Below are 17,287 nucleotides of genomic sequence, written 5' to 3' on the forward strand. Positions count from 1 at the left end.
TTTTAATTAGATTATATTTAAGAAATATCTTAGAATAAAATTTGTTTGATGCCTAACACTTTCTCATAAACATAGAGCCCGTTTGGATTGGCTTAAAAAAAATAGTTTTTAAGTCAAAAATAAAAAATCAAACTGAAATGACTTTTAAGTCAAAAAAATAAAAAGTAGGGGGAGACCTATTTTGGTTTTTGACTTATTTTAAGTCATTTTTAACCTTGTCAAACACTCCCCGACTTTTTTTAAGTCATTTTTGACTTATTTTAAATTATTTTTTATAATTGCCAACACTTTCAAAAATCAAAAACTGACTTAAAAGTAGGTTTAACCAACTTTTAAATCAACCTAAACACCCTCATAGTTTACACTTACAAATGATTTTCCTAAACTAAGGTGGTAAACTATTTTGACATGTTTGATTTTCCTAAAAATAAGGTGGTAAATTATTTTGACCTGTTGAATTGCCTATGTGATCGCTAACAAAGTTGATGTTGATTGTATATGTTATTAGCATGTATCCGTAGAGAGACTAGAGTGTATGAGGTAAGAGCTACAATTATGTAAAGTGCATTTTTTATAGATAACTACAAAGTAGTAAAGTCCTACACCAATTCTATTTTACACCTAATGTCCTATAATTTGTCCATTATATGCCATTTTCTTATATAATACTAGTACGCAAGAAATAAGATCTGACAGTTTGATGATACATAATGTTTTCATCTTGCTTGTTTTGTTTACCAGAAAATGACTGTCTATTTCTTCCTGATGATCTATTGATAAATATTCTGTGCAGACTCTCGGCAGAAGACTTACTCCGTTGCCAACTAGTGTGCACACAATGGAATTGTTTAATCTCGACACCACAATTCAACGACATGTATTTAAATAGCGGTGCTGCAGTCCCTACCATTATTGTCGATCAATTCGATAAAACAGAGTGGGACATGAAACGAGAATTCATATTACTTAGGATTAGCATGAGCTGGATTTTGAAAGGGGCTGGAAAAAGCTTAATTTTATAGTATTTCCTATGGCAATTTGCCATGCTCCTATTGTGAAAACAGATGCTATTTATTGGATGACTGAGGAACTGCATCCCGCTTATGATAGTGTTGCGGAGTGTATGTGATAGTATTTGACATAAAAAAAAAGGAAGAATTTGGTGTGGTATCACATCCGGGAGAGAGATATTGTTGCCAGATTTTAGAAAAGGAAAACGTCCTGTCATTCTGCGTGACTACTTTTCACGCTGAAGAAATAGTAAAGTTGCAATTGTGGGATCTGGAAGATCAATACACTTGGAGTGAGACAATCATTCTTGATATTAAGCGATTTCCCTTTAATAGTTTTTTTTAATTTAGCTGTAAAAGTGGTTGGCACACTAAATGGGGAATTGATAATTAGTTGGTTGTGGAGAGGAGTCTTCGCTTAGCATCACCCATGTTCTCATTCATAACAAAACCACCTTTACTTTCAAAGGTATAGTTTAGAGTCTGCTGCAGATTTAGTTTGTTTTCATTTCATCTCTCTACGTTATTTCTCACCAAGTTACTGAATTCATTCTATTTATCATTTTACAATTCTTTTGAGATGTTAATTATTGCATCAAAAATTAACATATATTTCTCACAAGTATGTGAATTAAATTTAAGTAAAATAGTTGTAAACTAGTACGGAATAGAATTACCAACGCGCGGGGCTGTTGTTCCAGAATATCACTTGCTGTTTAAATATAATTAATCTACTCTACTCAAATTTGATTGATATAATTAAACAAATTCGACTGCTACTTAGGAGGGAAGATATCTCTTTATTTCTTGTAATAATTAGCCAAATCACATAGTATAAGAAAGAAATTACTTCTTATCCCTACTTAATTTGTCCTTATTTCTTCTTATAAGCAATATTTTTGTGATGAAAATCATCAAATTAATTTCACATAGTCATTAGTAAATCGAAAGAGTGATTAAGGCGACTCAAGGACGACTTTTCACATCTCTAGTTGGAGTGCTTATCCACTACCAACATATACTTCCTGTTACCACAAACGTAATAAGAATTCTAGATACAACTTTATTCTACTTGAATTCTAGATAATTTTCATGAAATGTTTTCTTTAATAAACAGAGAAATATATAAGAATGACCTTAATGATTTGAAAGATGTATATACAAAATTGATATAGAATTTTTATAATTACAATTATATGATGAGCAGAGACAAATTTAAAATTTGAAGACAATGCAATGAGGCACCACCAAAAATTGATGCATAATGATATAATTGGATGAAATTCGCTTTGCATATTAGTGATATGAGCAATACTTTGCATACATTAGGACTTAGGTTATCTATTTGAAATCTTATCCTCATCACCTTTCATGATTCATTTTAATTATCTGCTAAAAAGGAAAATAATGTAGCCAGCCAGACTCAAAACTCGGGTTTCGTTGTCAGGCTCAAGCTTCTAAGGGTCACATCACAATGACCAAATGACCGTGCAATAGATATTACAAAAAAGTTTAAAAGAACAAAATATCTGATATATTTCTCAATTTTGTCATTTAGAATTGATATATTATAAGGTGACTAGGTGACACATATATATTTTTATTATTACACAAATCACTCACGTAGAGAAAAATATTTTAAATTGATTTTTCAACTTTTTATTAAAAATAATAATTCATGTAGGGTGTATTTGGATCTTTCCAACACACATATTTTTTTGGCTATTTTTATTTGACTATTAATTTGAATTTATTATTTTTCATTAATTTTCTCGTAAAATTTATTTATTATATATGCCCCAAAGATTTTTACAAATATAAAAACTAAATTACCATGAATTGACTTAAACCAAGCACTTTTCCCAAACTTAATTATGATACACATGAACCTTCCACGTGGGTCTAATGATGACTCCTTAGAACACATTTGAAAAAAAAAAAAGGCAAGAACAAATATGGTAAAGCAAAATTGATTCTTTGAATTCAAGAAAACTAAAAGGAGAAGGAAAGATCTGAAATTCCATAGGTTCAGCTGTAAGAAAAGATTTCTAGCGATTATCGCAGCTCTGAGCTCAGAAGCCATGGGAGCCTCCTTGCTTAGCTTCAAAAACCAGAGCTGGGTAACGCCAAAACAGCAAAAAAAAGGTTTTGAAGAGTCTGTCAGACAGCCATTAGACCATCTCAGGCACTTTTATTGGAGCTGAGAACGATCATCTACTGCGCCATGACCACAACAGCCATGGGTGCTGTTAATCACGCTCTAGTCTAACGGCTATGATTCATCCACCAGACTTGGTTTCCTATCTCCTTAGAAATCAAGGATACAGTTGTACGAGCCTATAGAACAGATCCTGTTCAAGTAAGGTCGTGCCCATACTTCTCACCTCACTTGATTAAGTAGTATTCTCACCCTCAGTGTGTCGCCGATGTGGGACGAATAGAAATTTTTCTACTATTTTGAATTTAAGTTAACCGTTGATGTTATAAATTTCTACATCCTATTGAAGATTTGAGAAATTCCCAATGATGGGAAAGAGGAGAAATTTGGTGTTAAATGGGTTGTCTGAATTGTAAATGAAATGCTGGAAAGAATTCTCTATATATTTGTTTGTGTGAAATTGGAAGAGTTAGCTTTGAATGTTGTTCTTCATGCTTTATTAGTTTGCATATTTTTTTTTATTGATGTTCTTTCAGCTAAATGATGAGATGAAGAAAATGGTTGAACAGCTAAAAGAAAAGAAGAAAGAGAGACAGGATTAAGCTCTCCTTGAAAGCAAGGTACTTGTCTAGCTACTGTTACCATTCATAGTAGAATCTTTCACATTTATATAGTGTTTTCCAGAGACAAAGAAAAATCCTGTAACCGTGCATGTATATTCTTGTCATTCAATTCAAGGCGATGTGCGAATAACTTTCACTATAAGTGTGGTATCTTGCTTATTGAGTGGTGGTGGAAGAAGAAATGGAAGGGTAAGAGAATGTTTTGGGGTAGGGGTAAACTAGGGTTATAACCATCACTATAAACATGGTAACCTGCTTATCGAGTGTCAGGATGTATGTTTGCGTAAACTGTAAGAATGTGCAATGAGAGTTAATTGTGATTTTGATCAAAGGCACAAGAATAAATTATTTCAATTGTTTCTCCAGATAGCTGTTGTTTTTGAACTTGATTTTGATGCTTCTTGTATATATCTTTTTCTTTGTTGGATTCTGAATATGAGCTTGTGTATTACAATGTTCGAAGTCATTATAGCATCCCTAATATCTCACAAAATTCGGCCTTTGTCAGCTCTTCTGTTGTATGCTTCAATCCTTGTTGGGAAAGAAGAGCAAGACACTTATTTTGCTTGTATCTCTGTAGAGTGGAAAAATAATTCTTCCTTTCAACCTTCAATGGCCTATTCTACAGCTTTTATGTTCAGCCTTGTTTATACATCCTCTGTCCATGTTAATGTGCATGAGAACGATGAATATCATGTGGTTCGTATGTATAGAACTCTTTGTGTTGCAACTCACATGGAACTATGTTTATGCCTCTTTAAATGAACCTTACAATTATAATCAATGGGGTGCCGTTTTGCTGCCACTTTTATGTCATAATTACTCGGAGAACTTACTTGATCAAAATTACTCAGAGAACTTAGTTTTTGCCAAAACCATTCAGCAGAGAGGAGGCTACAATTCCATTTGAATTCTCAATGTTTAAATCAACAAAATTCAAGGATTATATGTGAGGCTCTCTTTCCATGTGTAATTGATTTAGTTGTTGAAGCACAATTTTATAATCAAAAGAAGTTCATCCTTTCATATTTCTTGTTGTATTCAAAGAGAATTGAATATAGGCTTTGTTAATTTTCCTTTTCTATTTCCAAACAGAAAAGGTTAGGAGAGTAATGCCATTTTGAGTAATTCTCCTGTTGGGACCGCGCGTACCACCACCCTAACTCCACATTAGTATGATATTGTCCGCTTTGGGTCAAGCCCTCACGGATTTGTTTTTGGGCACATCCCAAAAGGCCTTATACTAATAGAGTTGGGTGAGCACTTATATATTGGTACATTTCTTCTTCTTCATCCGATGTGGGATAGGTTTGTTACCCAACAATCCTCCCCTCAAACCAAGAATACACAATTCGTAACCTCCCCCTTCAACTAGGTCACACCATCTGAACTTTATTCTACCTGAGTTCCAAAAATGCCACAATTACTATTTGGAGAATGAAATTAGTATGACAATTTTTTCATATGCCTATAAGTATCAAATGTTTTGAATAGTTGATTATTATAACTTTTATATTTTAAGTAGTTTTAAAATTGTTTCAAAAAACTTAAAAATTGTATATCAGAATTCACAGTGAAAAATTTATACTTCTTTTCATAGTACTTGTGACTCGTGCCACATATAAAGCGAGACGGAAAATAACAACTAAGATAGCATTTTTGTTTTTGTTTATTTTTGCGTTGATGATAGTGGCTAAAGTGTTGCTGAGTGCAGTGGTATGAAGTAAGAATTGAAATAATAGTGATGATAATTGTAAATACCTTTTGTCATCAAATATTATATCCCTAAATTATTTTTTGACATACCAAATACATCGGCCTACTTATAAAAAGAAAACCAAAAAAGATATATAAAATAAGTCCACCAAATTCCAGCTCACTGATAAGGATAATTGGATGTGCCCAACTCGATCACAATATATGTGACTTTTTTAACTTTTAAATATTCAGATTATGTTGAATTCGACTTGACATTTTTGCATCATAGTAATATAAGAAAATAAAATTGTTATACAATTTTTGAATATTTAAATTAATCTATAATTCAATTTAGCTTGGATTTATCAAATCAATTTTAAACTTAAAATATCAAGAAGGGAATATATTTGTCAAAACCCTGTCAATATCTATCAATATTTTTGTCGAAACACCTCTAGCAGGTACCATTACCAACCATTTGCTATAATTAAACTATCCTCACCTATTTTATCTGTCTACCGTTCTACTTGAACTATTAGATTGACTACCCTACTGCAAGTCATTTCTAACTTCTTTTTTAGTTACTTTTAAACTAATAAAAGTACATAATCCAACAATTAATTAATGTTTATTCATAATAACTACAAACTGAGGATAGAGAACAGTCAAAGTTGAACCTCCAATCAAAACTCTAACCATAAAGCTTCTTTTTATGACTGATACAGATTTTACTCATGCATTGAGAAAGGAAATATTTGCAAACGATGAAATGATCAAAACATATGGAGTTCAAACACTAGCGGATGATATACTTTTATTATATTGATATTAAATTAATAATATTCGATAACATTGAAGTTTGTACTTTCATATTGTTATATCTTTCAAGATTCATGCGCCAAACTTTAGCACTAAAGGTGCTTCATTGCCCTAATTTCTGGATCTGCTTCTACTTATATGAATTGGAAAGATTCTGCCAAAAATACAAGATTAGAAGATGTAATATTATTAGTTTCTCTATTGTCTAGGAATGTGCTTAAAAGAGCATTTATTTATAATGAGAGATTTATGTAATCATAAGAAACTTTTCAAAACCTCAAACATGACATGGACCTCCTCTTAATAGTACACAAATACATTTTTTTTCCATTACAAACATACATATAAAACCAACTAGACACCATCCATGGACCTATGCCCAAAAATAATTTTCTTTTAGTGAAGAGAAGTTAGCCTCCCTGAAAAATAAATGGGGCCAAAGCCAGAAAAGTATCTTTGAAATTTCAAATTGCAACTCTCTGTAAGTGGACAAAATAGACAACTGTTTCCCAAATTATTAGTAATATTAGGCTGTTAAAACTAATGGTCCCATACCATGCCAATCCAATTCTTGACAACACAATCCTCTTCATATTTTCACAACATAATTTATATTCCTTTTTCGCCTAGTTATTTAAATACTTTATTTTTTGTTTATATTCAAAATTTAAAGTTGGTCTTTCCATCATAATTAGTATTAGTGAATTAAAAATTTATAGGATTAGTTAAAACTTAAAAAGAAATTCCACCAAGTGAGTGACAGATCATTCATCATGTGAACATCAGTCCACCCTGTTCCTTACTTTTCAAAAGGGCTGGCTGTTGCCTGTGGGGTTACAAGATTGTGAGAGAGTGTGGTTTTCTCTACTTACTTACTTTGTGTATTTGCTTTGAAAGCCTTTTTTTTTTTGGGCTATTGCCAACCATATCATTCTTTTTCCTTTCTTGTCTACTACCCCTTTTTCTTTAAAAATCTACTCAATCAGTTTAAGAAGGATCATTTCTTTCAATTCTTCATCATCAATCTCTATACATGGCTACTGATACTGTTTCATCAGATCATCCAACTACTGTCTCTGAGGTAAGATTCTTCTGAATTCTCTTCTTGCTTATTATTTTTTAGCAGATATATATATATGTGTGTTTTGTTACTTTTAGGTACTTTTTTGCATAAGAGTTTTGCAGCATATATATCCTTTGTTCTGCTTTATCATAAGCTATTGCTATGTGTTGAGTTATATTAGCAGAGAGTAAATTCTAGATTTTATGTTGTAAATTTTGATCTCTGAGTTTTTTCTAGCACAGAACACCTTATTGGTTGCTGCTATCTGTAAGCAAGTAAAAAGAGAGAACTTTAGTGTTCACAAGTGAATTTTACTTGTCTTCAGAACAGAAAACTTAGGAGTTTTTTCAAAGGAAGATGATGAAATTACTCTGTAGTAGTTTTTATTCATGATCATCATAACTGTAGAATTGAAATGAAATGTTTGATAGCTATGCTGGAATCTTGCTTTTGTGTTGCTGTTCTGGGCTTTTAATTTCAGTATCCTTTTGACCTAGGAAGTAGCTTGAATGTGACAAAAGTTAGTATAGATAGTATTATATGCTGAGTTCACCAAAGAAAGAGCCAAGGGTGCTTTTTGTCAGTATCAATCTTTTTTGTGACTTGTGACTTGTGACTGATGAGGAAATTACCATGTGTTTCCCTAAATTTGTCCTCTTTTTAACTAGTTCAGATTTATGTTACCAAAACTCAGTTACATTAAGTTTCTTCAATGAAACTGATAGTGACCTTACCACACACACAAACTGAAAGCTTAATGTCAAGGATTTTATTCCTATTTTCAGTGCCCTTCTAGTTTCTTCTATTCTCATTGCTTCATCATGTTTACTGCAGCAAGCTGAGAAGGAAGTGCCTGAAGAGGTTAAGACTATGGAAGGAGAGAATGTTCCCCTTACCATGGAGAATGAAGTAAAACCAAAAGAAGAAGATTCCCCAAAAAGCGAATCAACAGTGATTGAAGAGCCAGAGAAGAATGAGGAGGAGCAAAAGCCAAAATCAGTGGAACCAGACTCCGAGAAAGCTAATGACGGGGAGAAGCCAAATGCAGAGGAATCATCCCAAGTGATAACTGAAGAAGTGAAGAAAGATGAGAAGCCAATAACAGACGAAGCAGCCCCAGCGATAGTTGATGAGGTAGAGAAGTCAACAGTAGATGCACCACCTTCAGCAATCATAGAAGAACTAAAGAGCACTGATGAAGAAGAGAAGCAAAAAGTTGATGAGCCACAGGTCCTGGAAATTGAAGAGGTAAAGAAAGCTGTGGAGGAGCAAAAGCCTATTGCTGATGAACTAGTTCCTAATATAGTTGAAGAAGTAAAGAAAGCTGATCAGGAAGAGAAACCGACAACAGAAGAACCACCAGTAACTATCATTGAAGAGGTAAAGAAGAGTGATGATGAAGAGAAGCCTAAAGCTGATGAACCAATTCCAACAATAGCCGAAGAAGTAAAGATAGTTGATGAGCAGCCAACGATAGAGGAACCACCACCAGCCATAATCGCAGAGGTAAACAAAAGTGATGAGGAAGAGAAGCCTGAAGCTGATGAACCAGCTCCAACAATAGTGGAAGAAGTACAGAAAGCTGATGAGGAAGTGAAGCCTAAAGCTGATGAACCAGCTCCAATAATAGTTGAAGTAAAGAAAGCTGATGAAGAAGAGAAGCCAACAATTGAGGAACCTCCAGCAACTATAATTGAAGAGGTAAAGAAAACCGTCGAGGAAGAGAAGCCAATAGCTGATGAGCCATTGCCCCCAACAGTTGAAGAGGTAAAAGAAGTTGATGAACCACCTTCTCCACCAGCCACAACTCACGATGAAGAGAAGCCAAAAGCTGAGGAATTGCCAAGCATACCTGCTACTTCAGCAGAATCAGAAGAAAAGACAGCAGACAAGGAAATTGAGCCTCCTACTGTCGAAGAAGTTAAGAAACAAGATGAGACACCTGCATTGGATGTCACTAGCAAAGATATTCCTGAACTTACCAAGGAATCTCCCCCTGAGCCAGAAGCTCAGATTATTCCTGATCAAGTTGCTGATATTACCAAAAGTGAACCAGAGGTCCAAACAGAGGCTGGAAATGTTGAAACTTTTGACAAAGAATCCAAAATAGAACCTGTCGAGGAAAAGCCTGAGCAGCAGCCAGCAACAGTTGACATCGTGGAAACACCAATTGAGGCTGTTGAGGACAAGAAGGAGCAAGTAGATTTAGAGGCCAGTGAACCGCAAAAAGTTTTAGAGGCAGAAGTTCCAAAAGCAGAACCTAAGGAAGAAGCTTCAGAACCAGCTCCCATTGTAGAGGAAAAGCTACTGGAAGCTACTGAAAAGATTGAGCAAGAAGCTGCTGAGGCTGTTACCGGAAATGAAGAAGTGATTCCAGTCGATAAGGCAGAAGAGGCCCCAAAAGAGGAACCTGTTGTTCCAGAGAGCTCAAATCAAGTAACCTCAATTAGTTTAGAAACACTAATGCAGAAAATGGACGAGGAAAGTCCTACAGAAGTTGCTGCAGACAATGTTGTCATTGAGGAGAAAGAAAAGGAATTGGTTCCAGAGGCTACAATTACTGAAGCACCACCAAAAGAAGAGGTGGAAAATGTCGAAAGAGAAATAAAGGATGTGAAAACTGTTGGTCAAGATGAGAAGGTGGAGAAGAGTGTTGCAACTGAAGAATTAGCTGCACCAGATGCAAAGGGAGTTGAAACATCTGAAGTTGCTGAAAAGGCTCCAGAAGTGGTGATTGCTTCCAGAGTCATTGAACCAATTGCTGATAATGGGAGCTCAAAGGATGTCACAATTCCTACAATTGAAGCCAATGAAGCTGCAGAAGTTGAGAAGAAAGTGGATGAGAATGCTACTGCTGAACCATCAGTTGAAGAGGCTCAGAAGTTGGAGACAGAGACAAAAGATCTGAAGACTGCTGAAGGTGAGAAAGAAGTTGAGGAGACGGCAAAAACAGAAGCTCCTAAAGATGGTGAAGACAAGAAAACTACAGAAGAAGTACCAGTAAAGACAAAGCAGTCAAATAACCTTATGTCCAAGGTGAAGCAGTCTCTTGTGAAGGCTAAGAAAGCAATCATTGGGAAGTCTCCCGGCTCTAAATCTGATACAAAGAATGAAGTTAAAACCAAATAAGATAAAGGGAAGAAACATTACAATGATCATAAGTGAGTTGTTTTATTAGTTGTGTGATCTTTATTTTTCCTTTTCTTAAACCTTTTTTTTGGGTCAGATAATATTGGTTGCTCTATTCGGGATGTCGTATGATTCTAGTGTTTGTCATAGGTATTGTATAGTTGTGCTTTCTAGTCATATGTGACTTTTGATTCAGTTTGTGAGTTTGTGGAGAAACCTATTCAATTGATTGGATGATGATGATGATGTACATAAAGTGTCATATTTTCTAGACGTAGGCTTGCTGCAAATCCTTTTTATTGTTGCTTGTTAGGGTTAAAAAATCTGACTACTTATTTAGTCAGTCATATTAATGTGGAACTGTTTGCACATCCAATATAAATGTGGTATCCATTTTTTTGAAACAAAAAGTATATATGCATTGAGGATCCAGCATATATAAAAGTAGAAAAGAAGTGATGAGGAGACACACACGTCTCATCCTTAAAAAGGATGCTATGCACAACACAATTCTCATCACAGGAAATTAATGGACTCAAAACTGGGGCATGAAGCTACATGTGCAATAAATTCACTATCAAGCTGGATTAATGACGTGAAAAGGACTGCTTCTTTACACTTTCTTCTCATTAGCGACTTTCAAGTTTTTAAATCTTATACTAACCCACTTTTAAGGCTTGTGTCAAGTTCAACTACGGCTGCAATAACTCCTTTTTTCCTATCTTCTTCTTTGTAGCTGTTATATAGAGAATCAAGAACATTAGCAGGATGATAAAAGCAACTCAGCATGATTTTTTCCTTCTTTTCATAACAATGGCATTTAACAAGGTAACTCTACCCATCAAGGCAAAGCTGAAAAGAATCATTTTGTTTTCCCTTCTCCCAGTAAAAGCCAAAACCTTAGCCTAAGCTAATAGGAACAAAATTTGTTGAGAAGTTGAAGGGAGCCAGAATTTGAACTTGATGGTTTCAGTCTTTATATTCATGCATGGAGAAAATTACCAATAATGAGGTTGCAAAATGGTCTCAAGAGAAAGAGTAGGCTCACATGGATATTGAAAGTACAGGTGAATATAAGAGAAATGCTTGCGCTATTTTATTATTTGAAGAACGTTGATTTCTGATACACACTACACTGTTGAGATGCCAGGAAGAAGTCCACTCTCTGCTTTTACATATCTTTGATGTTTATATTGGAAGGAGAAAATTATGGTCTCTTTACATTACCAAAAACTGTGCATGCATTTGTCTACATTCTGATGGCTGTTGCAAAACCAACTTTCATTCTGAAACTCTAACAGGCATCTCCGGTAACAATAAATTCTCAGAACTGCACATCGGTTGGAGTTAAAAGGGGCTACCTTCCACTAAATGAGAAAATGACTTCTTCCCTTGGATGGAACCAAACCGACATTTGATCAGAACCTACAGTTGTGTCTACAAACTGGGACCTGCATTCAGTGAAATACTCAATTATCTTCCAGGTCATGTAGACAAAAGGAAGGACCATATGTACAACAAAGGGTGTTTGTTTTGGCAGAGATTCACAATATAATAGGGAAGAACTACATCTTAGCATCATAATGAATGAAGTTATTCTTTTCTAATACAAACTCACCAGCTTCATTTCCAGGCACATTTGTTCGGTTGGTCAACCTATTCGTTGCACTATCAATAACATCTGGGAGTTGATCATTTTTTTGTGCTGATTTTTCCAGAACTTCATTTGTTGCTTGTACCTGGTATAGCAGGAAATACAACTTATTAAGATGATACAGCACTGATGTTATCTGACAACAAGAAGGACTACACCATGAACTGAAAGTAAACCATACTGATATGACTGCAAGCAATGATTATGTTAGACCAATTTACACTTGACCCGAGATAATACAGAAGCAGAACTTTACAGTATTAGTAATTGGCCTTCAGCTTAAGAAACAGAAGAAGAAAGAAAATAAGCCAGATTCACAAGAAACCAATTATCTCAAAATGATCCAGATGAAGTTAGAATTTCTATTCGAGACAGCTTTGTTTGCACCCTGATATTATATCTGGTACCTGCTTACCCACCAGCAAAGCATATTGGATAACTATATCCACCAAGCCTTAAGCAGATGAGGAGACAAAAAACGCTAGGTGATTTCTCCCTTGGTGCAATATAGTCTGGACAGTATTTAACCATTTTCTTGAAATTGTTTTCAAGTTTCTTATCTATTTAAATATGTATAGAGTATCACATGGTGGTCTCAAATTAAAGTTCCAAATGCTGATACCCCTTAATTATACCACGACTACGACATTTACGAGTATCAGCCTATGAAGAAAAAATAAACTGTTATAGAAACCAATCTTCTCATTTAGAATGATCTTTTCTTTGTTGAATTAGCCTAGGATCCCATCGAACTCTTGCCATCTTTATAAACAGAACCACAAAATAAAAAATAGAAACTACTTCAAGCAGTAGAAAAGCAATTGTAATATCTCTATCATTTCTTTCTCTTTATCTTCTTTTTCCTGATCTCCTGTTCAATAGATAGAAAATCACAAGTCTTTGATAAAAACACACACCTGACTGCATGTCTGATTCTGTGGGCGGCTAGCTTCAGCATTTTGGACTATCTGTGAGTTCTTGTGTACTGTAGTTTTGGAATCCAAATTCGGTGGTGCACTCCGTATCTCCACTGGAACTCCTGCCCTTGCAACATTCATAGGAACAGCAGCACCAGTTGATGGTTGCCCTGCCAAAGGACCTAGAGATGCTCGAGGAATTGACATTGGAAGTCCTTGACCAGGATGTGCATAGGCGTGACGATTAGATACAGCTATTCCTGGATAAGCGGTGGAAGCAGGAATAGGAGGTGAGGGAAAATGCCCTCCTTGCACAGTGGGCATTGGATACATGGGGTAGCCAGAAGATCTACCATTCATCTCAAGCATACCCATCCCAAATCCCATCCCCATCCCCATACCCATACCTAAACTCATTGGGGCGAAATGTGGCATCTGGGCTCCATGCATGTGCTGCACTCCTGTAGGGAACATCATTGGCGGGACGCAAAACCCTGTTCCCATAGACATTATCTGCAAAATAAACAAATGGGATGAGGCAGTTAGCAATTGTAGTTATGACTTTAATTCCCAGTTCTTAAGAAGCAAAATGTACAAGCACAGAAAACCGTCATCTAACCTGTACTTGCAGTTGAAGTGTCTTCAAATATTCAATAGCTTCATCAAGCATTGAAGCTTTATCCGCCTAGCAATCAATAAGGAAACCCATCAAAAAGATTGAAAATGAGAAACTATAGGTGATGGCTAATTTTAAGATTACCAGCAACACTTCATCAAACAATGTCAGTTCCAATAAATTATCACATTTTCCGAGTTTTTAACTAACTCGTAAAGCTGATTGCTTGATGACATATGGTTTTAAAAAAGAATGGACATAATGATAGAAATCAAACTTGTCAGCATGACTTTAACTTATCCAAGATTTTTCATACCTTGTTGCAGTTGGGTATTAGTTCCTGTAATGCACGCATCTTTTCATTAATCCTATCCCTTCGTCTCTGTTTGCAGAAAATGAATAAGAAAGCATTTAGATCCAGAATGTCTCAACAAGATCTACAACCAGAAAATGCAAAAAATCACAGATGATGTGGTAATGGTTTGCTCACCCGCTCAGATAAATTATGCACCTCTGCAGCTCGGCTTCTCTTTGAACCTGTACCTCCTCGAGCAGCACAAGTTTTTTTTATACCAACAGATTCTTCTTCAACATCCTGAACAAAGATATGTCCTTGTCAGACTGTTGAACATCCGGACAAAGAAGTAACATACTACAAAACAAGGTTAAAATTTAATGGCCTTTAAACAATACACTTACTTCACTTCGACACTCGGACTCCTCATTATCTCGGGTTTTCCTCTTTAGGTTAAGAGGCTGATCACTTGATCCTCTCTCTGCACTGCTACCAGAACATACAGATGAGCAAGCAACCCCATGTTCAACATTTCTCTCACCATCGGCAATATCCTTGGTTGCCTTAGCACCGGTAAATTGATCACGGGTGTTGTCATTATTACTTGAACAATCTCTGAATGCATTATCAGACTGTTCAACCTGACATGATCTATCATGAAAGCTAGCTCCAGATGGTCTTGAGTCGAGTTGGGAAGGTACCCCATTAGTTGGATAATGGGGAACATTATCCTTCTTGGAAGTTAAGTAGTTTTCAGTTGCTGCAGCACTAACATGATTATCACCAATTGCCACTTTTTCTCCTCCTTTTTTTCCCTTTGCTTCTAAGATAGGTGAATCTGAGACATTTGAACCGCCAGTACTACTTTGAAGCTTAGCTGCTTTAACAAATGTAGCAGGTCTTGAGAAATGCGAGAAGTTCAACAAATTGGACCTATTTCCAGGCATGTTTAGCTTTTGAATTTTATTGCTTTTAACATCGCCAGCTGAAGCTTTACTTTGATTTGAATCCCCCAAAACAGACATTGGAGTATTGCTATTTTTACTGCTAAAGATATCTGAAACTCCTGATTCTAGGGTAGGTATTGACGCATGACCTTTCTGAGATGGCAATGAACTTAACGGGCTAAATCTGGAAGAGGGAGATACCTTTGATGTATTTCTTTGCTCAAAATTCACAGCATTATGAACAGGAACACTATGTGAATCCCCAATCATCTTGTCAGAACTACCTCTCTTATTTATTAAACCAAATACACTCTGTCTGGACTGTTCATTTGCCGTCACACCAGATATTTCAGGTAATAGTTGAGCACAATAATCTTGTTGCAGACTGTCATCTGCTGGATATCCTAACCAAGGCACCCCTTCATCCTCTTGAATCAAATCTAATTCATCAGTGGGCACAGATAATGACATATCATTCAACATGGTGTCCATCAGACCAAACTTCCCAATCTTAGAGGTTGATGAATTTCCCGTGTACTTGTCTCGATCCCCCGAGGCACTCGACTGAAGATTATTAGGAACAGTGCTTTTCTTAGCACTACTGGACTGTCCTTGCATCACAATCTGACCATTTTGCCATTTAAGCTCAATCAAGTCATTCTCAGGACTGCATAAAAAACAAGCAAAATTCTCAAAACATAGCAACAAATAACTAGCTAACTATTAATCAACTGGTTCCAATCATAAACAAGATGCAAAATGGGAACATTTTTTTTAAAACATGAATTGCAAAATAGAAGCTTTACTCACAAAGAAGACAGATTTGTGGTAGATGAGATCTTCTGCTGGCCAGATTCAAGCTTCCCAATAGCCATTTTCAAGAACTCAGAGAGAGGCATGATGAACAAGTGTGATAACTGCTACTCAGAATTGATCTATGTTTGGGCACTCAAGCATTATAAGGAGCCCTTCCACACCTGGTCCAGTAACACTTTTTTTCAACAACAATACAAACATGTAGACTTTATTCAAGCATATAATACTGTAAACCAAAAACTGTTTCCATAAACAAATGTCCTAATCAGTAAAATTATATAAAACCCATAACAGTAGTAAATATATAAATATTAAGTTACCAGTCAAATCCCCCAATTGTTTAATGAGGCTTAATTCAGATACTTTAAAATAATACACCAACCAACTTGAGCTTTCTTTGAGTTAAAAAGTTCAATTCTTTTTATTCAATTTCAATCATTAGAGTATAAAACCCTTCAAGATTTCCTAAATTAATTAACAACCCACAATTATTTATACACTAACACAAACAAATAGTTAATTTAAAACAAAACCCACCTCTTCAAAAAAACACCAAGATTAACACTCAGCTCCAAGATCAGTTCACTAAAGTAGAAAACTCTCACCCAAAAAAGAAAAAAAACACCCAACTTTCTGCAAGAAAATCTTATTCTTGAACTAGTATTTTCCTCAAAGATACATTTTTTTTTTCTTGAAATCACCAATATTTGGGTGTCCACATGCTCAACATAGCATTCCGAAAAAGTGGAAAACTTCACAGCTAAACCCAAGTCACTTGGGTTTTTGAGCTCCAAGAAAAACAACTGCACTTCTTGAAAATATAAAGAAGATTTAGAGAGAGAAGTAAAAAAATATTGCAAAGTGAGGATTTTGGGGAGTAGTAGAAGGCGGCGAAAGGCTTGCGAATTTGCAGGTGGCCGAGGGACGAAGGAACTCTCACTGTATATTACTGAAAGCACAAAAACGTATAGCACTTTGCCTTATAACTTAAGAAAGAAAAAAACAGAGTATAAAAAAAGCTTCCAAATCTGTTTTGTCTTTAACCATGGTAGACAAAAGTACACTTAATAACTTAACCGCGGTTTGTTTATCCTTTTAGGAGTAGTACTTGTTACTTAATATTCTTTGTTTATACTCCCTCCGTCCATTTTTTTTGTTACTTTGGGTCAGTTTTTGTGTACTTCGATTAATTCTACATGATACCTTCAACCTTTCATTAGCAATAGATATCATGTAATTTTATCCATCAAGGTTAAGATAGATGGGAGAAAAATTACCTAGTGATTTCTTGTTTCTATTAAATTTTGAACTTAGTATATCGGGTTCTCAATTACTCTATTGACAATTAGGCCACACTCTTGATTTGAAAAATTAGAGATACTTTATTATTTAATTTTAATTTATTTTTACTATTAATCATAGTTATTTTTCAAAATATTAAATTTATTATATTCAAAAATAATATAGTAAAATTATCATTTTATTTGATGTTTGTTGACAGGGGTGTTTATTATTTAATTTTAATTTATTTTTACTATTAAT

At 35.1% G+C, this 17,287-nt stretch overlaps 2 protein-coding genes, 1 long non-coding RNA gene and 1 other non-coding gene across 5 annotated transcripts; 2 read left to right on the forward strand and 2 right to left on the reverse strand.

The window, feature by feature from the left end:
* The first annotated feature begins 2,898 nt into the window (after nucleotides 1–2,898).
* Nucleotides 2,899–4,404, forward strand: LOC125868367 (uncharacterized). Its single transcript, XR_007446728.1, has 2 exons — nucleotides 2,899–3,374; nucleotides 3,705–4,404. It is a non-coding gene; the product is annotated as an uncharacterized LOC125868367 (long non-coding RNA).
* LOC125854062 (small nucleolar RNA U3) lies at nucleotides 3,165–3,379 on the reverse strand. The gene has a single exon (XR_007445355.1). It is a non-coding gene; the product is annotated as a small nucleolar RNA U3 (small nucleolar RNA).
* Nucleotides 4,405–7,203: 2,799 nt separating the features above from the next.
* On the forward strand, nucleotides 7,204–10,742 carry LOC125868188 (uncharacterized). Its single transcript, XM_049548818.1, has 2 exons — nucleotides 7,204–7,389; nucleotides 8,206–10,742. Exons 1-2 carry the CDS (start codon nucleotides 7,342–7,344, stop codon nucleotides 10,498–10,500), a joined length of 2,343 nt encoding a protein of 780 aa, XP_049404775.1. The 5' UTR covers nucleotides 7,204–7,341; the 3' UTR covers nucleotides 10,501–10,742.
* An 832-nt stretch (nucleotides 10,743–11,574) lies between these two features.
* LOC125868220 (transcription factor PIF3-like) lies at nucleotides 11,575–16,721 on the reverse strand. Of its 2 annotated transcripts, none has more exons than XM_049548856.1 (9): nucleotides 16,283–16,721; nucleotides 15,740–15,906; nucleotides 14,387–15,596; nucleotides 14,178–14,282; nucleotides 14,004–14,069; nucleotides 13,691–13,756; nucleotides 13,072–13,584; nucleotides 12,119–12,239; nucleotides 11,575–11,951 (listed from the first exon to the last, which is right to left on the reverse strand). In XM_049548856.1, the coding sequence occupies exons 2-9, from the start codon at nucleotides 15,826–15,828 to the stop codon at nucleotides 11,938–11,940; spliced, it is 2,184 nt and encodes a 727-aa protein (XP_049404813.1). In that variant the 5' UTR covers nucleotides 15,829–15,906; nucleotides 16,283–16,721; the 3' UTR covers nucleotides 11,575–11,937. The 2 variants fall into 2 exon arrangements, with proteins under 2 accessions (XP_049404813.1, XP_049404818.1); XM_049548861.1 differs by having other exon boundaries at nucleotides 15,740–15,920.
* Between the last annotated feature and the right edge of the window lie 566 nt (nucleotides 16,722–17,287).

The sequence above is a fragment of the Solanum stenotomum genome, chromosome 1 (genome assembly GCF_019186545.1).
Source record: "Solanum stenotomum isolate F172 chromosome 1, ASM1918654v1, whole genome shotgun sequence".
NCBI classification, from domain to species: Eukaryota; Viridiplantae; Streptophyta; class Magnoliopsida; order Solanales; family Solanaceae; genus Solanum; species Solanum stenotomum.